At 44.5% G+C, this 27123-nt stretch overlaps 1 protein-coding gene across 1 annotated transcript in view; it reads right to left on the reverse strand.

Moving 5' to 3' along the window:
- Positions 1-18328, reverse strand: part of GLRA1 (glycine receptor alpha 1) — an 87658-nt gene extending 69330 nt beyond the window's left edge. Inside the window, exon 1 of the mRNA XM_044454415.1 lies at positions 18273-18328. Coding sequence (XP_044310350.1) covers positions 18273-18328 — 56 coding nt within the window. The remainder of the gene's footprint in view (positions 1-18272) is intronic.
- Positions 18329-27123: the final 8795 nt, after the last annotated feature.

Raw genomic sequence — 27123 nt, forward strand, 5'->3', positions numbered from 1 at the left:
TGCCTTTCATCCCAGATGATCTGCTGCATGTTGATCTTGCCCAGGGTAGATGGACCACTCTTACATGCAATGCAATATCAGGTAGAGTACAGCATAATTATGGTCCTATAACATTTTCCATTGGACTGAATGTCATATTGTCATGAACCACATCTATATAAATCCATATTGTAACAGGTAGTAGTAGTTCAATACCTGAACTTCTGGTCCAGTAGATCCCCTTTGCCAATTTCATCAAAGCTGTTGTCACTTCATAGTTTAAGTTAGGGATGGGAAATGCATGATAGGCTAGATGGTGTTGGACTCCAACTCCCATCAGCCCCACCCAGTAAGCCAATGGTGAAGGATGAAGGGAATTGTACTCCAACAACTTCTAGAGGGCCACAAGTTACTCATCTTTGACTTAGTAAATCTCATGCTTAATTAACTTTCTGTGCAGGATTATAATCATAGCCTACTTTTCGGTAGGATTAGTAAAATACTGCATCAAGACATCCTGAGCATTTAGAAGATGCAAGGTGGGTTGCAGCTGGACTTAGAAACATAGAAACAGAGCGAGTCAGAAGGGGTCACCTGGGCCATCTAGTCTGACCCCCAGCTGCAACTGGCTCCACTCATGAAATGCCTACCATGTGCATGTCCAGCCTATCCTTGAACACCCTCACCAATGGGGCTTCAACCACCTCCCACAGAAGCCCATTTCATACCCTTGGGGTCCTAACTGTCAGGAAATACTTCCTGGCATCCACCCTAGATCTTGGTTCCCTGAGCTTTGCTCCATTGGATCGCTTTCTGCCCTCCTCTGCCAGGGAAAACAGGTCTCTACCCACCTCCGTGTGACATCCCCTCATGTACCTATATGTCACCAACAGATCCCCTTGGGGTCTCCTCTTCTACAGGCTAGAAAGACCCAGTTCCCTCAGTCTCACATCATATGGCTTTCCCTGCAATCTGGACAAAATCCTTGTGGTCCTACACTGTGCCAATTCCAACCTGGCTATATCCTTCCTGTAATGTGGAGCCCAGAAATGAACACAATACTCCAGTTGCGGGCGCACCAGAGTCATTTAAAGTGGCAGTAATACCTCTCTCAATCTAGAAGCCATGCTTCTGGCTATGCAACCAAGGGTGACGTTCGCCCTCTTAACCACCGCACCACACTGCTGACTCATGTTTAGCCTGCAGTCAACCAGCACCCCGAGGTCCCTTTCACAAGTGCTGCTCTCCAGCCACTTGTCCCCTAACCTGTACTTATGACACCCATTCCTATGCTCCAAGTGCACGACCTTCACTTATCCACATTGAACACCATCATGCTGTCCCCTGCCCACTTCCATAGTCTGTCCATATCCTTCTGGATCTGGAGTACCTGCTCCTAAGGTGTGGCCATTGCCCCAGTTTTAGTATTGTTTGTGAATTTGATCAGCAGACTGGTCAACCCTTCTTCCAGGTGAAAAGATTGGACAGGATCGGTCCCAGGACAGAGCCCCGGGGGACCCTGCTCATCACTGGCTGCCATCCTGATGAATCCCCACTAATAGTTACCCTCTGCTTTTGGTCCAGAAACCATGCCCTAATCCATTGGACAGTGTGTTGGTCTATCCCAAAACTCAATTTCTCAACCAGAATATCATGCAGCACTTTGTCAAAGGCCTTGCTGAAATCCAGGTAAACCACATCCACCATGTCCCCTCCATCTAGCCTCCTTGAAACATTGTCATAGAATTCGACAAGGTCTGTCTGGCAGGACCTGTTTTTGTGGAAGCCATGCTGCATGGCCGCCAACCTCCCTTCCCTCTCTAGGGTTACTAGATCTCTTGCTATTATGAACATTTCCATTGTCCTTCCTGCAACCCATACTCCATGAGGCCTCAAAAATGGAGGTCAGCGGGCATGAGAGGATCCCCGCCAACTCCTGAAGTACCGTCAGGTGTAACCCATCAGGGCCCGACACTTTTGTAACATCCAGTGCCCTGAGGAGCTCACTGACTTCTATGGGGATGGCTCTAATCTGTGCCCCTAAATCTCTGGCCTCATCCAGTCCCCCATGTAGATCTCCCCCATCCTGCTTTGGAGAGAACACAGAAGCAAAATAACCATTTAGCATTTGTGCCTGTTCCCTCATATCAGTCACCAAATCCCCTTCCTTCTTATTAAGTGGTCCCACGATTGTCTCCCCTTCCTCTTGCTATTTACATGTTGATAGAAGCCCTTTTTGTTGCTCCAGATATTCTTTGCAAGTCTCAGCTCATAATCAGCCTTAGCCTTGTGAATAATCCTTCTGCAATGAACCTCCTCCTCCCGGTGTACCCTTTTGTCTATTTGTCCCAGTTCCCATTTCCTATGGAGGTTCCTTTTACGCCTAATTCTTGTAATTTCCTCTTCCATCCACGGCAGTGTTCTCCTTTGCTTCCCTGCCTTGCTGACTAGCAGTATTGTCAAAGGAAAGGATGGAGTGAGCACTCACATCCAGTGCTCCCCCTATCAGTGCCTCCCTGTTGGTCAAGACCAAGTCAAGGATATTTCCCCTGCTTGTCACCTCCCAGACCCTCTGCATGAAAAACCCTCCCTCTATAGCATCTAGGAAGTGATGTGACCTGGTTGTCACCACTGAGTGCGTCTCCTGACTGATATCTGGGAGATTGAATTCTCCCATAATTACTGGGTACCTCCCCTGAGATATCCTTAGAATCTGATCTGTCAGGACATCGTCCAGGGTCTCAAATTGACCTGGAGGGCGATAACATACCCCCACTGTCAGGTCCTTCCCCCTGTCGAAACCCCTTAGTTTCATCCAGACTGCCTCTACCAGATCCCAATCTGTGCCACATTCTATCTCATTGCATACTATCCCTTCCCTGATGTATAAAGCTATGCCCTGTGCCCTCTTTCCTTTCCCGTCCTTTCTAAACAGGTGATACTCCTCTATGTTTACATTCCAGTCTTGCCTTTCATCCCACCAAGTTTCTGTGATCTCCACAAGGTCATGCTCTCCTATTCCCAGGAGAGCTTCAAGCTCTTCCTGCTTATTACCCATGCACTTAGCATTGGTGTACATGCATCTCAGCTCCTTCCCACAGATCCTCTCTTTGGGGGCCCCAGCCTCCTCCTACCTCCCATCTTTCCTGGTACCAGCCCCCTCTTCATAGGAGTCCTGCCAGCTTCTGCAGTACCTCTAACACCTTGTGTCAAAACCCTGATCCTCTTCCCTCACTTGTCCAATCAGGACAAGTTTTTTTTAGGTGAAATTAACCCCCCTGACTCAGTTTAAAGTCTTCCAGTTGAAGCTCACTAGAGCATTTCCAAAGGACCTTTTCCCCATCCTTGTGAGGTGCAACCTGTCCCTCACCAGAAGACCATTGGCAAGAAATCGGGTGCTGTGGTCGAGGAACCTGAAGTGTTCCTTCTAGCACCACACCCTGAGCCAGCCATTCACCTCAGCAACCCTCTTTTCCCCGACTGGCCCAAATCCCTGGACTGGTAACATAGAGGAAAAGGCCACTTGGGCCTTTAGGTCCCTGAGATTCTTTCCTAGAGCTTCAAAGTTCCTAGTGATCCTGCCCACACCCTTCCTGGCTATGTTGTTTCAAAAATGCCTATTTTGACAGCCACTGGCAGCCCTTTAGAGGTGCCCAAGTGGCACACTGAGAGGGTTGTCATTGGCTGGGACACTTTCTAAAACAATTATTTTGTGGTACCACTTTTTTAGAAAAATTGTTGCACTTTTGCACCTGCAAAGGTATGCAGCTTTGTGAGGGCAGCAATTGTAAACGCTGGCTGGGTCAACGGGAAGCCCTGAATGGGGAGTACCTGCTGCCATCATACAGAATGTGGTGACCCTAAGCATTAACCCAAAGAGACTCCAGACAGGATTTCAATTCCTTTGGGTTTCTCTTGACAGCTGTCAAAAGACAAACTATCAAGGGAAACAAAAGAAGTGGGCGATCTTTACTCACAAGAAGGGAGCGGGTGGGATTTATGCCTCCCCAGTGCAAAGATCCTCTTTTTTTCAGACTAGGTTGTCCTAAGTGAGAATACATTTTATTTATTATTTATTTTATTTATTTATTAGAACATTTCTATGCCGCCCCTTGCCGAAGCCTCGGGGCGGCTTACAACACAATAAAATACAATAAAATACAAAAATAACAATATAAAATAAAAAATATAAAAGTATGAAAATATAAAATTTTCCCAGTTCTTCTTGAGACTTTAAGTACTCTGGAAGATGGAAAAGTGTAAGCCACCCTCTTTTCAAAGGAGCTGTCAAGTTTGATATCTAGCTGTCCAAATCCTGGTTTCTTTTAAAAGTGTGTGTGTGCGTGTTCAAAGCAGGACTCCCCATGATTGCAGCTGTGAATATACCCATCCCTGTTTAAAAAAAAAGCAAGGAGAAAATAACCCATGAACCTCTTTTAAAAGGAACTGGAGTTTGTTAGTTAGCTGTCAAGCCTCTGGTTCTTTTGAAAAGGGGCTGGCTTTCACTTGCCATTTTTTTAAATAGCTAGACTCTTAGAAAAAAGTGGAAAAGTAAAAGCCCCCTTAGGACAGCCAAACCCAGAAAAAAATGCAGCAAAAAAGATATTTTTGCACAAAGGGGCTGTGAATCCCACAGCACATTTTGCATGAGAAAAAAAAAAATCACTCACACCTTTGGTTTCCTTTAACAACTCATTTTGATGGCTTTCAGGAGAATTGAAACGGAAGAAAGATCCTGTTTGGAGTCTCTTTGGGTCAATATCCAGAATTAGTACCTGCTGCTCTATGACAGTAGGTACCCCCCCTCCCCGATTTTGACACAGATGAGGCTTCCAATTTTCACACTCATTCAACTATGCAACTTGGAAATCGTGCAAGTGGAGCATTTTTAGCAATGGAAGAATCTATGCACCCCGGGGGCACGAAGAAAACAAAGAGCTTCCAGCACTGATAATGCCTCTTGGTGCCACTGGGGGTCTTGGAGGGGCTCTCAGTGTCTGCCAAGCAGGAGTGGAAAGAGCTGGCTGCCGAGCCAGTTCTTGCACTCTCTGATGAAGGACTTAAAAAGCAGAAGCAAGTGAACAGCTCACAACAGGGACAGGGAGCACCCAGCCAATGCCAGCTGGCATGAAGGGTCATTTCGGGGGCTTGTGCGGAGGCTTAGCTCTGGAAGGCGCCTGGGAAAGCTTGGCAAGCACTTTGCAAGAGCAGCAGGAGGCAGTCACAGGCCAGTTCCTGGCACTGCCCCGTCTAGGGCAGCACAGCATCCCATTATGAGCACACCAGACTACAGGCTGGTGTCAGGGGGGCTTGTTGCCCTCAAAGAAGCCACTGTGGATCTTCATGACATGCAGACCGATCCCAGGAAGGATCAGTTGTCACATTCAGGCCGTAAGACGACTCCTGCACTAACAGTTATGGGGCTAAAGTTCAGACTGGCACACTGAACTCAGCCTTGCTTATGAGTGATTAAGCTGAAGGCTCTGGTACCGTGATGACATCTCATAGATTTGCAAGACAAATGCCCCAGGGATCCCATCGTGGGAGGCTCCTGGGTCATCCACTGCAGCTTTTCTTTTGAGGTGTACAGGAGCTATCCATGGAGCTGCATGGTGGTGAATGTCTTTAGGGGATGGAGGTCAGCACCACGGACAGCTTCCCCAAATCTCATGGGCACATTCTTCAGGGTTGACTCTCAGTCTAGATTTCTGAGGTCTCAAACTGCAGCTACTCCAGCTACTCCAGAACTGCAGCTACTACTGGAAGCATTTTTATTGTCTGGTTTGGATCTGTCTCTTGATTTTCCTGTTACTTATCTGATATCATTTTGCCTCTGGTTCTTCACTGTAGTAACATTTGTGTTTGTATGGAAGAGGCACACAGATACAGTCTGTATGCACACGCGCGCAGTCTCCAGAAGAGCAGTCTGCATGCAAGAACTGTTATCGTTTGCTAAATCTGGGTACGAGATTGCTGATGGTTTTCTATAGGCAGTGAATTATCTACTTCTCTTTTGGCCTGTCTCTTCCTTGAACAACAATGTAGCATTAGTGCACAGAGTCTGTAGATACCTTTAATTTCATGAAATTGCATAGTAAACATTTTAGAAAAGAACATCCTGATAACAAAATTTGCCCATCACATATGTTTAAAATCTGTTATACAATTATGTTCCTGTAATAAGACTTAAAAGAAGAAAAAATGCAAAATGATCAAGGTGATATCATACATAACTTTCTATTGATGCTGGAATGTGGAAACCACCATCTCACACAGAACTGTTTATCGGGCAGTGATCTAATGAAGAGTATTGTTTAAATTTTAGGAAGCGGCACATTCCTGTATCCACAGAACTAGCCCAGCAAAAGAAACAACATGATCTAGGCTGCATTTCTTATTTTCAAGCTGAGAATGGCTATGAGTCAAATCTTTGGTTTAGGGATTATGTACTAATCGGTTCAAGATAGAGTGCTTCATACGTGGCTGTCCACTGCTCAGTCCCTGCTATGCTGAGTGATAAACTAACATCAACAAAATGCTAGCAACAGAGATTTGACATCTTTTCACATCTAGCAGCAGGTCGCACGTTCAGGTGAAGATCATCAAGGGATGTCACCAAGTGATGAGACCCTGGACGATGCAAATATGTCCATCACTCCCAACATCCCTACTCTCATAGGAAGTGCAATGGAGTAACTGGGAATATCGCCAGGTATGCAATGGGATGCGGATTAACTGGGTGTTGGCTGCTGGCTTCTGTGGGATGCTGCCCTTAGGCAAGACACACCAGTGACAACTTGCCAGGTGCTAGAAACAAGCCTCGGTCTGATCACCATTTTAAATCCCCGTAAGGCTCCCCACCAGGGAGGATGGTGACTCCCAGGTCAGTGGGGTTCCTCATTCAATCCAGCTTTTCCGTTGAGGCATTTGGAGGTTTACCGGAGCTATCTATGGTGCTGACCCACAGCTCCAAAAGAGGTCCACCACCATGGAGTACCATGGAAAGCTACTGTAAAGCTGAAAGGAAAAACTTCAGTGGGTGAGCTGCTCCACTGACCTAGGAGTCGCCAACATCCCTTGCTTTGAGCACAGCATCACTCCTAGGTATTGTGGGAAATGAACATGGGATTCTGATGCAGCCTCCTGCTACTGCCCCGGATATTACATGAAGCACGGCTGCTCCTCTCTGTTGCTGCATCCAGGTACCTGGCAGGGCCTGTGAATGAGGAGAGGGACCCCTGTAGATCATTTTGCTCAGGACACCCTCAAACATGAAGCCATCCTGACAGGGCATGAGTGAAAGTGAGGTCTATTTTCAAACAAGTTTGCCATTTGTTAACTGTGCTTGCAATTTTCTTACTTCACTAGGAAATAAGTGCTACTAAAAGTAATGAGATCTCTAGGCCATTTTTCTGACTAAATTGCATCAGATTGTACCCTTAGAGGCAAAGGTACCCCACGGCAGGAGCTAATTTCCTTTCTCCTGTAATTGAGAGGTCTTTTCCCCTCACTGATGCCTGAGAACTTGCTGTAAAGGTTGTCCTGAGAGGCTTTAAGAAAGAGCAATGGCTTCTGAGCTGCGCGCAGCATCCTTGCACCTCATAAAATGCCTGCAAGTTGCCAAAGAGCATCGCATTCCTGCCAGAACATCTGAGTCTTCATAAATTCTTATTTTATATTATATTGTATTTTTTTTCTCTAATGTAAATATTTTAATCTTTATTTATGTGGATCTAATTTATTGTTGTAAGCCGCCCCGAGGCTTCGGCGAATGGGGCAGCATAAAAATGTTTTAATAAATAAATAAATAATAAATGCAGAGCAGTGGGCTGCATTGGACTCAGTTTCACTCCTCTTCGATACCACTACATTCGGGCTACATTCTTTCCACTAATCTTAAAAGAGACCATGGTAGAAGGAACAAAACAAAGACGGATGGTGCAGTTGATTTTCAGACAGCAGTTCTGGCTTGGTGGAGTCTGAGAAGGGGTGGTGGATAAGAAAAAGGAGGCTGAGTTTCTTTCCTTAGTCAAAAGATGGAGGCGGCCTTCCTTAGTGTGGGTAGATTGTGAACCCTTCTACAGATAAATGGTGTATGTATCTGCATGTAATTTTTGCAGCCCTCCTTAGGTTTCTTTAGGCTGAGAGACTTTGAGGACCTTAATTTCACTTGACACAGTACTTAAAAGATGGTTTTGCTTTTACAAGAATAAGATTTTAGAGCATTTGTGTTTCTCTTTGCACTTCCCTGCTACAAGGAATACATTGCTTGCAAACCTGTCCACTGTTTATCTATGGTAAAAGAGTTTGTGGGAATATTTTGCAATGTAAAACAGAGGTAGGTAGGAGGGAGGTCTGGGTCTACTGCTGGATCCTTGCATGGCTTCCAGGCAATCAGCAAGGATTTCTGCTGAATTTGTCTAAACATACATGGGATTGTGCCTTAACTGGTTTAATAATACAACAATTAAATGACTTCCTCACCTCTAATGCTAAATTATACTGCGGAAATGAAGAAAGCTTGTGTGAACCAGCTTTGTGGGAAAGAAAGGTATGCTCTGATATTCCACACAAGTTCCTGGGCTGGAAATTCTTTCATTCTGAGTCTATGGCTTTAGCATTTGGCAAATCTCAATTATAGTAAATTAAGAACAAGGTAAATCGTGCTATAGTGTAACTGTATTAACCAGTGATGATGAAAGTGGACCCAGGGGGCTCCACCATATCCAGGGCAAATGCACTTGGGCATCACGGAATGTCGTGCCCTTTGGGCAGAATGTGATGAATTGTGAATAGCAGCATAGCCTCTTGATTGGTTACTTTGCAGTTTGCCTGCCCGTACAATGAACTATCAATTGTGGTGTCCAGATTTTGGAGTCAAATACGAACTGGAGACATAGCTATCCCTAAAAATGAATTTTGAAAATGTGGTCCAGAAATGTGATCCTTTATAATATGTTGCATCAGAATTTACTACCAACAGACGAAGTGGGAGGATATACAGGATCAAATGCTGAAAAGGAAAGACAAGGTCCCTGATTGTAAAAAAAACCCCCAGAGTTTTATTCATCAGAATAGCCCAACACAATTTGTCCTTGTACTGTAGAGAGTTTGGGCTTCTTATGGTTAAATTTAACAAAAAATATAGCCCACAGAGATCTCTGAAAAGATATATGTCTCCAAGAATAAATCCTGAGACCAGGTTTTATTCTGGGAGACATATATTTTTTCAGAGAACTGTATAGGCTAAATTTAGACATTTTTAACTCCCGAAGAAGGTCCAGAAATATATGGTACAGGGTTGAAATACATTGGGCTACTCTGAGCAATACAACTCTCTCTTTCGCTCACTCTTTACATATTTGGACTTTCTCTCCCCATCAAAATTTCCTGTATCATATTCTGAAATGGAACTAGCTTCCAACTTCTGTGGGTTCCCTCTTGTACTCTTCCCTTGAGGGTCTAATTGTGGTTGTTTTAACCACTCTGGAAATTCCTCCTCCACCTTAACCAACTGGGACATTAATAAGGGAAATGATGGCCGGCTCAGACTGTGTGGAAGGCAAGAGCAGGCATGTCACCTGAAGAGGATGCTCTGCTGCGGAATGGCCTTGAATTGCAATGCGCTTATTCTCCCCTCGAGTTTGGGGTGGGGGCGGCTGGACGAGGATGGTGCATGTTTCTTTGGAAACGGTGTCGCTAATGAAAATGAGCGTGGAGGGGAGCTTGTCTGGGGAGTCATCTATTTGATTTTGGTGTGTCTTGGGCTGCCGCCGCCAGCTTGTGTCTGAAGGCAATGTGTGGTGATTGATGGCACTGCAAAACCGCCGTACCAAACATGCCGCGATCTTCGCAGCAGCAAACCCTTTCCAGCTCGCGGTCTCGCCTCGTCCCTAGACCGCAAGCAGGGGGGCTTCCAGGGTGGGGTGTGGGTGGTGTGCCTCCGTCTCAGGCTCCTGGTGGTTCTTCTACAAATCTGCCGTTCGCCTTTTGAAAAATGGAGTGGGGCACAAAGCAGCATGTTTCTCAGTCCAGACATTTTATGCTTTATTTCCTGCTGCTGCAACAGACACGTAGCTACTCACTGGAAGCCTGACATATTTACATGATGCAACACATTAGCTGAGTTAGTGTGTTGCACAGTGTATGATACCAAATGAGTCTCTAGATAATGCATTTTGTTCTGTGTAGCTGAAGGACGCGTTTTACCCCCACCCCTCTCTGGCAGGGCATATTGCTGTGGGACTTTTGCAAAGGAAATGCCTGGTATTTCTTGGTCTTTGAATATGTGAGCTTGGAGGACCTGGGAAGGTTTGGACTGCTGTTTGCCTCAGTTATGTAATTGTTGTTTTTGTTCCTAGCAGATTGTGTGTTTATTTGCCAATGAACAATCTTATTCACTGCTGGGCTTCGTAGGGAGTATGCTAGAATCTGAATGGTGATGATGATGAATGTATGGGACAAATGCAACTTGGGTAGGGGAAATGAGCTTTCCTGAGACAGAAGGTTGGTCTAAATGATCACTGGATGCATACAGCCCCAAGGTCTATGATTCCATGCTTGCAAACCTATGCAAGAATATTTGGGTCTGCAGTGTCCTCATTTTCTCAGATGAACATTGCCATAACTTTTCCAATGTACGTCCACAAGAGCACAGTGCTCAGCATCCTAGGACAACAGTGGCCTATGAACATTGAGCAGAGCAGCAGGACAATGATACCAAGCTATGCAAAATTTCTTTACGTTTACACATATCCAGTCTAACATTTACAAATTCTAGACAGCTTCATGGAATAGTCCATGGAGAGGTGACATAGATATTTTGTGGCCAGCATGGAAGGTTGGAAGTAATGAGTACAAGGAATGAGTTAAAAAATGAAACACTTGTGCATGTGGATTTTAAAAATTAATTTTGCAGGATGTGCAAATGAAGCCTTGTCTTTGGATCATGGGAAACATGACCACAAGTAATTCCTTTAGTTAGCCATCTTGCTTTTTGCTGTCTGTTACCCTATGAACAGTATTTCACTGTACCTTTGATTATCATTGGGTGATAAACCATTTTGTCCACTCTCATAATACTGATTTGCACAGAGCAGAACCTTTCATTCCGAGCCTGTATGCAAAATCACTCAATACTTTGCAGTCCTAAGCAGATGCACTTGATAATTTTATGGAAATCCATGGGACTTGCTTCAGATAACCATGTTCAGAATTCTATCTGCAGCTTTGCAGTTGTAAAGGGGAATACAATGGCATGCAGAAGAAGGGAAAATGTGATTTCCTCTTTGCCATGCTGCCACTGTGGGTTGTTAGGACACTTAGAAACAGGGAAGCAAGTATGTGTGTGACCCTCTCTCCCTTTCGCTCGATGCATATAAAAATCCGCACTCAGAGGCTTATGTGCCTCCCATGCGCCAGATGAGGTTCTGGGGCACCTCATACTCTGACTTCTATCTGGGTGACTATTTCCGGCCATTTTTGCAGTCTCAGGAAAAGAAGAAAGATGGGATGCTTATCAGAACTGCTCCACAGCCTCCTCCCTTTTCAGACCCCTGGCACATTCCTTCTTCTCCCCACTGAGGTGCATTTGTGACCAGAGTGGTCCTTTCCATGCCAGCTGTGAGGAGAGAAGGGCAGGGCCTTGACCTTCAGGATTCCAACTCCAGACTACTGGACCTCAGAGCTGGGACCCTGAATAACACTACGCTCCCCTCCCAACCCAGCTGGCTGGGGAATGCTGGGAATTGTAAGAGGGGTTGCATGCAAAGCTAATCACAGTATCAGAGTATGAAAAAGTGATGAAAGAAGCTGTTGCTTTAGTGAATATCCACTCACATGGCAATTCTAAACATGTTCACAGAGAAGGAAAGCCTATGAAGACTATTTGGATTTGAAAACGACAAAACTGAAGCTGTCATATTTTGGGCATATGAGAGAGCAAGGCTCACTGGCAATCATGCTAGGGAAGTTGAAAGCAGAAGGAGAAATCAAAGATGATACGGTTTGACTCTACAATGGACGCCGCAGCCTTGAGTTTACAGGAGCTGAGCAGGGCTGTCAAAGACTGGATATTTTGGATGAGATTCGTTGATATGGTTGCCGTAAGTTGGAGATGACGTGATGCCACAGAACAACAAGAACAAATGTACTTATGGCAAACCTTTAACTCTGACAGAGGCAGTTGTAAGCACTCTAAAAATCTGGACTTGCAGCACTTAGTAGCCATTTCATGTGTCGGTAGTTTGGCTACTCAAGGACACAGAGAATTCTAATTCAGAATTAGTATTTACTCTTATTCTGACCCACGTGTTTCTCAACTGACCTTGCAGCAGGTTGGAAAAAAATCCTTATGTTTAATTCATTTATAAACTTCAGTTAGCTTTGATTAAAAAACAAAAAAAAAAAAAAAAAAAAGATGTGCATTTGTGAGGCAATGGCTCTACGTACAAGTATTTACCAGGGCCCTGGATAGAAAAGCAGAGGTTCTCTGCTGCATTGACTTTCCAGATTAACATCTTGCTGGACACTGACTAATGCCTACATTTGGATGCTAGAAACTTTAATAGAGTTTGACCAAATGAGCAAATCATGTGAGAATTGGATGTGATGAATTCCATGAGGTGACGGGATGAGCCTAATGTGGGGACTCGTGGCTGCTGCAGTGCATTCCCTCTTCCAAGAGCTTTCATTACGGAGTTGAGTCATTCTGTGGAGGAGGCAATGAACCCGCTCAGCCTCTAGGACTGTTGCTCAGATCTCATAGATGTCTGCAAATGCATGCGAAAGCCGCTCTCCCCTTGTCCTTTGGCTGCATTGAGCAGGCAGCCCAGTGAGGATGTGGCTGAGGCAGTGCCCAGCAAAGGGGCACCAGGGACGATCCTCCACATCGATCCTAAATCCTTAACCCTGAAGGCATTTATTTTAGATACCTGGGATCACAAATAGCTGAGACAGTCTCCACTGCCCAAGTGGAAAACTGCCTGCCTGCCTGCCTTGTCTGTCTGTCTGTCTGTCTGTCTGTCTGTCTTTTGGGAACATAGCAGGCTGCTCTGCAGCAGCTCAGATCCCTTGACCAGTAACTGCCTGTCCTGAGTGGTAGAGGCTGTCCAGGATCTCAGCCAGAAGTCTTCCCCTTCACCAATTTCCTGATCATGTTGACTCGGAATGATGGCGATGTAGTCTGGGACATTCTCCATACAGAGCATGCGGTCTGCTTCCAATTAATGGGCACTCCTTCCAGCTGTGCTTTCCCTCACTCCCACCCCAGCCAAAGGGCCAGTTGAGACTATGAAGAGGTTCATGGCTCTGAGGCTACCCTCTGAATACAGCCCCAGTGAGAACAAGCGTGGCAACCACTGATGCTGGGGCGGATCCAATGGTGATATTTTAGAGGGGGACTGGGCAAATTTCTGGAGGAAAAGGCTATGAAAGGCCACTAGTTGGATGGCTCTATGCTACATCCAGTGATGGAGGCAGAATGCCTTTGTCCACCAGTTGCTGGGGAGCATGGGATGCAGTATGCTAGTGCACCAATGCTGCACTGCGAGCTTTTCACAGCAGCTGGTTGGCCACTGTGTGAACAGAATGCAGGGCTCGGTATAGATGGTTTGTCTGATCCAGCAGAGCTCTTCTGGTCTTAAAGTTTCCTGTTACAAAAGTTCTCACTGCAACTCAGTCTTCAACTTGCTAAGCATCCCAGCAGCACTGGGATAATTCCTCTGGATAAATGCACAGTAGACTGAAGGTGCAATCCAACGCATGTTGAGAGAGGAAAAAGCTGCACCAACCAGGGAATGCTAGGAGTTGCAGCACTTTTCCCTTTATAAACATGCATAGGATTGTACCTTAAATGCAATTTCGGACTAACTTACAATGCCGGTTTATATATAAGAAATGAAACAGGGATGAAAAACAGTGAAGAACCACAGTCACGTTAAGTTCTCCATTTTGCATTTTGATCAGTGCAGCTGATTTGGGATGCGTTCATTCTGATGAATCTGTTTAGATCACTACATATTATTTGGGTTGTTTATTAGATCTCAGCAAACTAAGAAGTTTGGTTTGCTAATTGCATGAGAAGAGGCAAACACAGAGAAGCATGCTGTAGCTTTAAAGAAAGGAATGGAAACTTCCCAGAAAGCTTTGGCGGTGGGGCATAATAGGAATAAAATTATTAATAATAATATCAACAATAATATCAGTGCTATCTTATTATGCATTATACATATTTTAAAGTGAATATTGTGTGTGTGTGTGTGTGTGTGTGTGTGTGTGGAGGGAGGGAGGGGTGGAGGGAGGGAGATGCAGTGCCATTAAAATAAAAATAGTCTACTGCCTAGACCATTTTTCAAGGCATTAATAATTACTTTAACAGGGACCTTGCTCTTCTTTTTGCAGACTCCCTGGATTAGAACAGTAGCCTCTATGTTAAAAGTGTCCTAAAGCCCTTAAAATGACTTTTAGGGCACAACATTCCCTTCTCCCGATAGTGTGAGTGCAGAGTTCCTCCGAAGTAGGACAACAGAGTGGACGGCCACATGGGCCTAGAGACCAGGCTTGCCGCCTTGCTGACAGTTTTCACTGCAATGTGATCCAGCACTGCAGAGGTGCAGTGGAACCGCCTGAAATCTGGGATCTCAGCCGCATCTTTGTGACTCAGGGGCAAGCTGATTGCTACTTAAAACAAACAAGTTCAGTTCCATGGTGATGGAAAGAAGTGTGATCACTTTCACTTTGCATTAATTAGAAAAGGAAAACTGAAACAGTAATATGGCCACCCTTGCAATTGAAATCAATAGGACAGAGGGGAGTATCAGACAAAGTAAGAATAGCCAACAGGTTCTACAAACTGTCTGTAGAGTTGCAGTGTACCAACCAGACACATCTCACATTCTTCTTAGTGAAAATCCATCACTGGTAAAGGCCTGATTCATGTACAACAGGTCTACTTCTAGAATTTGAAGCACAACATAACTTTGGATGCAGCTTTTCCTGCACACCCAAACCAATCAACCTTTCTACCACCTGAACTTCAGGGAAGTTGCTTCTGATTTATCTCAGCACCACAGATCCAAGAAAGATGCTCAATCCAATTTAATGGACTTGGAGGAAGCACCAACGCTCCTTTTCATCAACAACCCCCCCCCCCCCCCAGCTATGCCTGTAATACACCAACCCAAGCCCAGTTAGAGTGGTCACTGGTTGCTTTGCAAGAATGATTGAACATGAGAGAATATAGTGGAGACTATACTGAAAACACTGCCATTTTTTAAAAACAAAATGCTTATATTCATAAGATCTCACATTCATATTTACCAAAACAGATTGTGGATCTCTTGCATGGGCAGATAGGATATATGGCTCTGACTCTTTGGCAGGAAGGTGCTTAGAAGCATAGTATCTCCATAGTAATTGGTAATAGAATGTCACACATGGCATTAGAGGATACAATGAAACAAGGCTTCTGGGTGCTTATAACTGCCTGAGCTTTGCGGAATGAGGCACATGGCATTGTTGGTGGACGACCCGAGCACTTGCCCAACATAAATGACATTTCCACCTTCCTTTTACCTTCCCAAGTTTATCTTAACTATATGCTGTAACTGCTTCAGCCTGTAAAGGCATGCATAGATCTATAGAAATGCTGAGAACTGAATGTCTTCTATAAAAGGCACTTGTGAATAAATGGCAAATTCTTTCAAAAACACCCTGAGTGTAACAGAAACAAATATTATATTGGCAATATCATAATGTTTGCAATCACACAACAGATGTTATTTGTCCCTACAGATTTAGTCGGTTTTAATGGCTTACAGAAGGCCTTATGTTTAACCAGAAGCTTAGTCTCTTCTCTTCTGTAATTGCTATGTTTTCAACTTCTTTTATTTTTATTTTGCAGACTATGTGTTGACGCAGTATTGACTCTTACTCCAGTTCTCGTCTGTTTTGGTTTGACAGATTGTTGAGGAGGGTGGATATCCAGGACTATCTGATGCACTCCATAGTTCTGCCCTACTGTGGATTATTGGATTACTAGGCAGTTGCATTTTTAGTATTGCAATTCATTCTCCACAGGGATAATTGGCTTATATTAACTTCTAAAATAGTCCTTAATACATTACATTAAAATCTCCAAAATGATTTGTGAATGAAATTAATGCTTTGAGCTGCAACTCAGGGAATGTACTAGAGATAAGCAGAAACTCTTTTCTACAAGCACTGTTGCTTCTAGAAATATTTGCAGATGGCAGATTGGGTATGGTTCAAGTTCCTATAAGAAGATAGGTCATTATAGTGACTATCTGAGAACACTTACAAAGCTAAACACTCTTGTTTCTATGCAGCATAAAGACATTGCAAAGTTTATTTTGTGTAGCATGTCTGTGGGGTAGATGAAAATATAATTTATAGTACCTAACACTCTCTCATGGAAGGTAACAAAATTCTCAGTTGATCAGGACCCTTCAGAAGGAGTCTGCATGCACATGTTTTGTATAATATATGCAGATCTTATAAGGCGCAAGTATTTTAAACTGCACAAGATTGGAAGGAGAAGTCTATAGAGATAATTTTGTTTTGCTTCTGGATTAACCCTCTGACCAAAGGAAAAATGCTTTACATTACTCAGACCCCATTAAAACTTTGATTTAAATGCATTCTTGTTGTCCTTTTCAGAAGCATTATTGGGAACCTGAACTGATTAGGGAAGCATGTTACATCATACCTTCTTGATCTTTCTTCTCAAACATCACAGTTTCTTTGCATGCTGGTGATACCTGTTTGCCCTCCTACATATTGAATACTTAGAAGATCTTTCATAAACACACCTGCATTTAAGATACTGAGGATCAGCCTTAATGCATATGAAATATTTGTCTTGAACTAAGGTTGCGATCCTATACGCAGTTATGCAAGTAAGGCGCCATTATTATCAGTGGTATATTAAGAGCCCAACTGTATGCAGGACTGCATATGTCTAATCAAGCATCGCATGCGTATGCTTTAGCCACATCAATTTCCTTTATAACATGACCTCTGGTGGAACTAATGTGCTCCTTACTAAATATTAACTGAAAGATCACGAAGGCTTACAGCACTGACCTTGACATTCTTAGGACAAAATGAGTTATTTTTCAAAACTGAAGAAACCACCATAGTGTATCTGTGTGAAGAAGGCAATGTGATAGTGGGAACCAAGAAGGAGACAAAATCATAGGCTTTAGCTCTGTGTGTGTGTGTGTGTGTGTTTGGCGGGGGGGGTCCTATTTATTTATCTAGCTACAGATATGATTCAGCATTCTTTAGCATAACACAAGATTTTGCTCTTCTGAAATGCACGGAGGGTTAAGTGCTCAAGCCATGCGACTCAAATGAAGTAGGAGACTGATGAACCCTGCAGGTCATGGAACAAGTAGAGGTTCCCAAATGCACGTCTATGGCACTGCTCCTCACCACCTCTGAAGACTGCGCGATTCATTCCTACACACTATGCAGAACATCCCCCATCAAGTGTTCAATAAGAACTTTTGAGAGAAGTACCATGGGAGCACTCATGATAACATGCAGTGAGGAGCCAAATCAAAAACACGCAGTGGCTGCCATCCTGCACACATTTACCTGGGAGTAAGTCCTACTGGAGTCAGTAGAGCTTACTTCTGAGAAGGCATGTATAGGACTGCACTGGAAATCTTGTCTTCTTAAAGTGGATGATGCATAAGGAAACAAATATTTACCAAAAATGGGGGAAGGGAGAGAGGAAACTTGTGTGTAAAGTTTCAAAAAAGAATAATGTTACAGCAGCGAAATAGTACAGCCAAGCCTGTTGAGCACAATGGGAATCATTCACCGAGTGCAAAGCAATTCTTTCTAAAAGTTGCATTATAAATAGATGATAGGACCACACTCCACTTTGTGCATCTTAACTTGCATTATTTTAAGTTGGAAAATGAATTATTTCGTAGCGGGGAGTAGAGCTGCAACCCCAGCAGTCACCACTAGTTGTCGCATTCCTACCAGTTTGGCGCCGGGTGTTTTCAGCACTGCGGTTACCGAGAGAGAATGCAGTGCTAATTACACCGAGTAACTAATAAAGCTGTCAGAAGTCCTAATACTCAGGATTAAACAATTAGAAACAGAAAATAATGGGGGAAAGAGGTACGTGGGAAAATCCCGAAAGAGAACTGGGAAGTGTTCTCGCAAGCACGATTCAAGCTGAGGAAACAAACCAGAGCTACAATCGCAATCTCAGACGCCCAGACAACGCTAGCTCAGTGGTTGAGAAAACAGCCTACCTGAAGAATACTATCGTCTCCCAAAGGTAGACTCCAAGTGCATTGAGGTTACACATTTTTTCAGAGCAGATGAATTTGTAGTCCACGAGTCAGAAACAATAAATGGGCACTTAGAAACAAACAAAATAAAAATAAATAAATACCGGACTGAATAAAATGGTGGAGATTTCCTCTTTGCTAATTTTGTATACAATCCTTGTAGTTAGAGGTGGCGTGGGAAAGCTGAGGAAGAAGCCGAGCTTAGGCGGGTGAGGCGCTGGGCATTCAGGACCCTGGACAGGAAACCACCCCCCACGTTATCAGCACCTTGGAGAGGAAAAAAATTGGCATTTAAACTCCAGCGCCGTGTTGTTTAACAGCCTTGCTTGGATGACCAGATCCCCGCAAAGAAAATCTCCCTCCTTTCAGGGGGATCCCAGCGCTCGCACTGGGCTTCTGGACCATGAAGAGTGCCTGGAGAATATATTGGCCATGTGGAGGGAGATAGGCATGGGTGGGAGAAGAGACCCAGCGGCTAATATCCTCGGGCAGTTGGCGTGCCTTCCTCAGTTATATCCAAGGGAATTTGCAATCCTCCTGATGCATTTGCTGCATTGTTCCGGAAATGTTGCTTCCCCGGCGGTCGACGTTTCGCTGCTGTCGATTCCTGCTTTCCCGGGATCTTTCCCCCACGAATAAGTTATTATTGCTGCAGGGAAGGTGTCCCATTGCTCGGGGCTAACGTGGGGAAGGAAGCTAAGGGCAAGTTTCATGGGGCTACGATTCCCATGGTGATCAGAGAAGGAAAAGAGAAAAGTCTCTCAGTGGTCTCTCGATCCAGTCCATTTTCCTCCTCGACCCCTCTTTCCCTCAGTAGAACTCGCCAGATCTTGAGACTTTCTTGCTGCATTAATTTACTAAACTCAAAGGGGAGGGGGGAGACTGGGGAGGGGAGAGGAAATGTTTTTTGTTTTTATTTTTTTATTTTTTTTGAGAACAGAAAAAGAAAACCCCCAGCAGAAAGCCGGCCTCGGTAGCATCCTGGCCCCTCCCACCGGCTCCTCTCATTGGCCGGCGAGCGGGAAAAGCTACTCTCTGTTGTGCTCGGATCAAACGCCTGTTCTTCGGCAGAAGAAATTAACCTTTCAAGTGCCGATGGCTTCCCCCTCCTCATTTTCTCCTTTGAAATCAGCAGCTTTCAAAGTAGTCTTGCAAATCTCTCTTTGACACGACACGTTCCCAACAAATGTAACACAATCTTTGAGTCTCGATCAATGGAGCGAACTGCGCGCTTAACCGCTTTTCTTTTGTTCTCTCCCCCCCCCGTTCTCCCCCGTCTCCCCCCCCCCCCACCAACCCTTGATTTTCTTTTAAACAGAGTTGGGAAACAGCAGAGATAACCTACCGAAGCGAGACAGGTAAGGAGAACTTGTCAATTTCAGATCCCAGAACCCATAGCACGAAGCTGTCTTTTCCCTGTCTTTTTCTGGTCAATATACTAAACAGAAAGCATGCCTGTTTCTCCAGAGCAGAACGGAGGGAAAAGAACGGTGGCAAAATGAGGAAAGATTTCATCTCTATGTTTTTATTGGAAAGCACTTGAGATTAAGAAGAGCTTAAGAGCCAGTCATCAGGGTTCCAGCCCTAGCTATTTGATTCACTCGTCTCTCTGCATTTTTAACTAATCACGATGCTTTCCCTTTGATTTCGTTCTGTTCTTCTGTTGCTTCCATTCCCTTGATGAGTGGAGTCAATCTGTGGCTGCGTTACCGTTCCTGAAACGGGGTTTTGTCAGGCTAGTTGCGTGGAATTCAGCTTCCCTTGCCTGGTGGCAGCATTTTGGAATGAACCTCCGTGCCCACTGATCCATTCTTCCTATTTATGTCTGTCTCTGAGAGGCAGCATCTGGAATGAGTGTACAATTCCCTCTGTGAAGTTCTGTACTTTTAAGATGGCATTTGCGGATTGAACCAACAACTACCCCCTTGCTCATGATCAAGCGTGTTTCCTCATTCAGACGTCTGCATACCTTTTGGTGGTATGAATGGAAGCCAGTACACGCTCTGATCTTCAGAGACATGAGTTGGTCTGCACTGAATGATGTTTGGTTACTTTGACGTGACATCATGTAGCTTGCCTGTTCACAAAGCATTAGTTACCCTTCCATACCGTCTCTCTCATGCGTGTAACTTGACTGTGTGGTGCATGAAAGAATAAATGGAGAGAGGACAGGCAGCCCTGGCTGGTAGCCTCAGCCTTTTCACAGACGGGTGATGTCTCACCAAGAACTATGGTGAAAACGTCCAACCAAACAGAAATAATTCAATCATGGGACTTCATAGTAAGAGAGAGCCTCTCCTGCTGATTGCTTGTATCACAGATCATTCTGCATTATGCCAATAAATTCTGTGCATGATTGCACATAGAAAGAAATCCCACTGAGTTCAATGGGATTTCCTCCTGACAGTGCTAAACCTACTGCCATAGCCTTTTCCAATAGTAACCATATTTTCGCTGCCAATGCTTTGTACATTTCCATGCTCTGAATTGTTATTACAGGCATGATCCAATGGAAGCTGGACACTTTTTAACATGATTATTTCAATAGGGGAGAATGATGCACTGAACTCTTCCATTCAGATCACCTGGAAATAAAGTGCTTAAATTTGGCAGGAATATGCCGATGATATTTTGATACATGATGCTTTTGTTTCTTTTATGTTGCTTCTTCCTATTATTATTGGCAGTAAGTTGGGTCAGTCACAGGATAGGTAGGGTACAAACGTTTCTATAAATAAATGGATGTGTAAAGGAAGGGAAAGAGTTTCTTTAAATTGTTATCATGGAATAGCCTTTCCCACCCTGATGAACTGCATGTGCATTGAACTGCAACTGTCAGTATTCCTAGTTTCCAGAGCCACCATATTGCCTGGATATAATGGGAGTTGTAGTCCAATTAGGGTGCCAGGTTGGGGAAGTCTGTACTAATATCATCAAATATATTGGTACTTCCCACATTAAGGACTCTCAAAGGCATGAACCAGCAGTAAGAGAGTTAACTGTCCCCGTTGCTTTCTCTGAACCTCTTCACCCGCTGCATGATAATCGCACTTGCTCCAGAAATGCCGGCATTTCCTACAGCAAGCAGGTCAAACATGTGTAACATGTGTGCCTTTTTGCCTGTGTACACATGCCAACACACCCATGTGTGCACACCCAACACATGTACATGGCTTTTAAGGATGTGTCTGGATCTAGGAAATAATATTTCTTATGTAAAGTGCATGCCTGTATATACAATGTTTTTAACCATTTTCCCCAATAATAATATTTCCACATTCATGAAAATGTTCATGATAACCCCCATATCTAACTGGGGATTATGGGAGTTGTGGTCCAACAACTTGGGAGAGCTCCAAGTTGGAAAAAGTTAGTGCATGGTGAAGTGTGTAGAAGAATGGCTACCCCTTTATTGTTATTATTAATTTCTTAATAGTAATAGTAATAATAATAATTCTTAATAACAATTTACAAGGGCTGTGTGTGTATGCATGCACATGTGTGTACACATGCATATATACAGTACACAAAAGATAAAACAACAAAGTTAAAAGAGTTAAAATTAAATCAAAATAGCTTTAAAATACAGTAAAAATACAATTAAAAGACCCAGCAAGAAGGATTACCAGAATGATCCTATCAGGTCCCTGGATGATCAAGAAGATCTTTAAAGGCCTCTGTATAAAAGGCCATCTTGGCCTGGTGCCAAGAAGATGGCAAAAGATGGACCACAGCAGTAAGGTTGTTCCAAAGATGGGAGGCCACTGCAGAAAAGTCCCTCCCCCTGGTTGCCACGCTCCAAGCCTCCCAAGGGGTTGGCACTTGGAGGAAGGCCCCAGAGGTTGAGTGTAGTCTGGTAGATTGAAGCTAGAAGAGGTGCTCCAATAGGTACTGTGGTTCCAGGTCATGTAGAGCATTACAGGTTAAGACCAGCACCTTGATTTGGGCCTGGAACCATACAGGCAGCCAGTGCAGGTGGCCAGAGCTGATCTCATATGTCTGGACCTCCAGGTCCCAGTTATTAATCTGGCTGCTGCATTCTGCACCAGCCGCAGCCCTAAACCATCTGCAAGGGCAGCCCCACAGAGTGTGTTGCAGTTCTCTAATTTAGAGATTACCAGAGCGTAGATTACTGAAGCCAGGGCACCCCTGTCTGGGTAGGGGTGCCATGGGCCACTAGCCAAAGTTGGTGGAAGGCACTCCGAGCCACCAATGCCACCTGAGCCTCAAGTGACAAAGAGGGATGAAGCAGCACCCCCACGTTGCGAACCTGCCCCTTCGGGGGAGAGTCTCCCTGTCTAGAACAGGTTGATCTCCCCCACCCAGTCAAAGGAGTCGTCCACCCACAGCATCTCAGCCTCGCCTGGATGGAGTTTCAGCTCGCTAGCCCTCATCCAGTCAGTTGCTGCAGCCAGGCCCTGGCTTGGCTCATGCGCTGCCTCACCTGCTGACAACGGGAAGGGGGACTAGAGCTGTGTGTCATGGGCAGCGCACTCCAAGACTCCAGTGGAGCCCTGCAGTGGTTTCGTACGGATGTTAAATAGCATGGGGGGCAGACCAGACCCCCGAGGAGCTCCATGCTGGAGAATCCACAGGGCTGAGCAATATTCCCCAAGCACCACCTTCCGGACATGGCCCCCCAAGTAGGAGTGGGTCCTGCAACCACTTGCGGCTCAGACAGTCGGCCCAGAGGGATACCATGGTCGATGCAGCCGGGAGGTCCAGCAGTATCAACATGGTTGCGCTCCCCTGTCTTGCTCCTGGCATAGGTCATTGTACAGGCCTCCACGGCTCTTCCCATGCCAAAACCCAGCCTGAACCCCAATTAAAATGGATCCAGATAATCAGTTTCACCCGAGAGTGCCTGGAGTTGATTGGCAACCACCCTCTCTAGAAGCTTGCCCAGGAAAGAAATATCTGCTACCAGCCTGTAGTTGTTCAAATTTTCTGGGTCAAGGGAGGGTTGCTTGAGAAGTGGCCTCTCCACCACCTCTTTAAGGCAGCCTGGGACCACTCCCTCTCACAAAGAGGCATTAAACAGCTCCCTGGCAAAGTTGGTTGTTCCTTCCTTGCTGGCTTGGAAAGCAGGTCAGTGGTGCTTGCTGCTGATCACATAGCTTCAACTTGTTAAGAAAGAAGCTTTAAGAGAAAGTCTTTCAGGTAGCTGAAATGCAAACTTTTGCTTGTGACAAAACATCAAACAATTTTACAATGAAGTGCTGAGATCTGAACAGGTAGCATGAAGCAGGAACTCCGTCAAAGAAAGTGAAAGAAGAGTCCTCTTAATCATTTTTGGTGTTCTTAGACTTAGCTTCTTTATCAACTCATTCAAGGAGAGTTCATCAGTTACCCTCTCACTCAGGCATGTGATGTCACTGCTCCTGCTTTGATAAAGTCCTGGAGCTGCAATCCTCCACCTTCCCCCTCCTCTATATCCCTGGTGAGGACAGAGGCCCTGAAACCCTGAAGAGGCCTTGAAATTGCCAGTTAGAGTAGATGGACAGGTAATCTGAGCTGGAATGAGGAACCTTCCTCATGCACCTTGCTGTGCACAGCCTTACAGAAACCACTGGCAATAAGGCATGCAAATAAAGAGTGATGGAAGTCAAACATTGCAACTCTTAATGAAGGACTTTGCATGTGCTTAGCTGAGCTCCTTGGATCCCAGCCAAAATGTTTAAGATAGAGCAGTGATCTCAATTGAAGTCTTCCCACATCCTCCTTGGATTCTGCCATCAGAAACAGGATAAGAGAGCAAAGCTGTGATGCAATTATCCAAATTGGATTCAGACATGGTGGCATTTCTTGGTGGGGGTGTGTGTGTGAAGCTCTTGAAGGTGAATCTAAGACTGAAGTCTTTCCTTAAGAGACAGTGGGTTGGAGGGAGAAAATTTGGACTGCATCCTAGGTATTATAACACAGGAGCAAGTAAGCTTTGCATCTGGAGAAGTAGACAAGATTCCTGTTTTAAAAATATTTGCAGATTTACATTTTCTTTCCTTTTGATGACTTAAACATGTGGGTATTTGTTGCAGCCATGTCTCCTTCTCCATGCAAAACCCATTTATTCAGAAAATGAATTTCAAAGTCACATCTTTCCCATGATAGCATTTTCATAAAACTCTAACTTGTGTGATATACACAGGGGAGCTGGGAATGCAAACATAAGAACTTTTACATCAAAAGCAACCTTCTCTTCCCTATGGTAAAAATAAACCAGAAAACCTTAAATGCACAATTGCATAAATAGCTAACAGCACCTGCCCCCTCCGTCAGTCATCACTCCAAGCGTCTTATTTTGGAGCAAAGGAATCTAGTCCTTTGTTAGCCTGTTGGTGTTCATCCAATGGGGAAGGATCTACTGACAGTCCAACTTCAACATTTCAACTGCTGCTGATTCTTGCCTGTGGATCTTTGGGTTTTGTATGGACTTGCTGACATATTTATATCCTGGTCTTCCATTTGCAGTGCTCAGGGCAGCTTACAACAGGATTTTTTAGGCCAATAAAAACCCATCTGAAATTAAGCAGTAGCAAAATAAACAGCAGTAAAAACAAGTACAATAGAGAAAATCAATGTTAAAAAGTAGCCTTGTATGAAACAGCTCAGCTTCACACTTCCAAGGATCCTCCCTACTTCTTTGAATACCACACATCACCTCCTTCCTTAGTGCATCTCTGGATCCTACAAATGACCTTCTCTGGAAATATATCCCAAAGGAATAGCTGCAGGATGTTGCAGGATGATGCTGCTGCTGCTGCTGCTGATGATGATGATGATGACGGCGACGACAACTGAGAGTTTTATGGAACTTTCAAGACCTACAGGTTTGATGCAGGACCTGCCTTCTGTGAGAAGACTGCCTGATTTTGGGGAGGGGGTGATTAATCCCCTCTCCCCACCGCTCTCCCATTCAACAAGGTCTCTCTGTAAGTAGCATTGGAGAGTGGGTGGCTGAGAAGTCCACTTTCATCAGCACAGGATCCAAGCTTAACACATTCATTATGGCATTTATTTTATTGACTGAATTATTGATTTGATGTGTACTTACTGTTCTACTGAGAAAATGGCATTCAATAGGCTAAGAATCATAGGAACCAAAACTCTAAAGTAAGATCTTGATTAAGACAATAAGAAGACAAATAGAAACGGTCAACACCACTTTTATGGACTAGAGTCCAATTTATCTAAGGTCATGAAGTGTTTCCATCAGCAGACATATATATATATGCAGGGCCTGGTTCATCACCTAAGTCTTATTTTTCTGCTTTTATATTTAGATGAATTAACTTGAGACCCGAGTTTGGTAACTCTCTCTCTTCAGCTGTGGCCTAACAAAAGTATTCCTTTAGCTAACTAACCAATAGCAACAACTTGAAAATCTATGAAGAGATCCTCAGGCTCAGAACTTCCCACTCACTGCTAGAGCAAATGTTTAGACCCAACTTGTTTCAAGAATGCCATCCTGAATGCCCCACTAAGGTCCAAAAATTGGACAATGCTGAAATATCTACTGTTCCCTCAGATGGCAGCAGCAGTTTAGAGGCATTGCAATGCTCCAAGCAGGAAGTGGCAACAACAAATGAACAAACAAACCCACTAAATTAAAAAGACTCCTGTAGCTCCATTTGGTCTCTCCAGCATCAGTCAATATGAACAGCAAACCAAGATCCAAGCTGCTAGTGAAGTTGGAAAACCTTCCATCTGTTCCTTTCAGGCAGGAAGAATGTTAATGCACATAAGCACGATTTCAGCCTGTAGGAATTCCAGCTGGGGTGCAGTGGGCTAAATTGTCTCTGTGGGAGTCACCCACACCCATAGACATCCTCCTCCTCCAGTTGCTTTTCTTCTTCTCAGTGATAGGAGAAATAAAACTCTAGGCTTCTTCCAGCATGGAGAAAAGGATTTGGCCACCAGCAGCAACCACCTATGAATGCAAGAGAAAATATTTCACCAGGCAGAGGACAAAATAGGGCAGCAGTCTGTGTATTCTAATTCATCTCTAGACGCAAATTTGGAAATAGTAATTAGATTTTTTATAAAAATAGAGTCTATCTACACCATAGTGTGACCAACCCTATGACCAGTGCACTTGGCCTTTCAGTCTGTCAGGCAGCAGTTCTGACGGCTCTTTTCCTTTAGATCAGCATTGGACATGTGAGCTCCTAAAGGGCCAGCTAGTCCTCTGGCAACCCTTCAACAGACCACTGTCCTTTATAAAGGAAAGCACATGCCAACCCCACCCAGATGAAGGGTACACCCTATTAGAAGATGAGCAGGTGAATCAGCCCATCATGATGGGGCTGATAGTATTGGGTCCTATCATGTGTTGACTGAATAGTTATGGGGAGTTGTGCCTGTGTCCTTGTTTTTATACTGCCCAATAGCAAAGGCTCTCTGGGCAGTTAATAAAGTTAAGGACAAAAAAAATAAAGCATATTGAAAACAGTGGAGCCACAAAAGCAATTGTGAGGTAGCCTCTTGCTGCTGGTGAGTAGCTGCTTTAGGTTGGAGGGAAATTTGTACAAAGGAAAGGCTGCCACCCAAGGCCTGTGAGAAGGGTGCATCATGCTTTAGAATGGGATGTAGGTAACTGATGCTAGGCTGGAGTTATTTTTGCTCTGAGCAATGGATAATGCCCTAATAAGAGTAATGCCCTAATACTCTTGCTTCTGGATAGCAGGTCCACCTTGCAACAGACTACTGCCTCAGTTGGTCTTTTACCTCTCTTTTGGGTGGGCATTAAGTGCATTAAGAACTACCTGGGTTAAATCCTTAAATTGTGAGTCTCTGGTTGCACTGTAAGCCTTGG

Source organism: Varanus komodoensis, unplaced genomic scaffold, assembly GCF_004798865.1.
Source record: "Varanus komodoensis strain SLA01 unplaced genomic scaffold, ASM479886v1 scaffold7_3, whole genome shotgun sequence".
Lineage (NCBI taxonomy): Eukaryota > Metazoa > Chordata > Lepidosauria > Squamata > Varanidae > Varanus > Varanus komodoensis.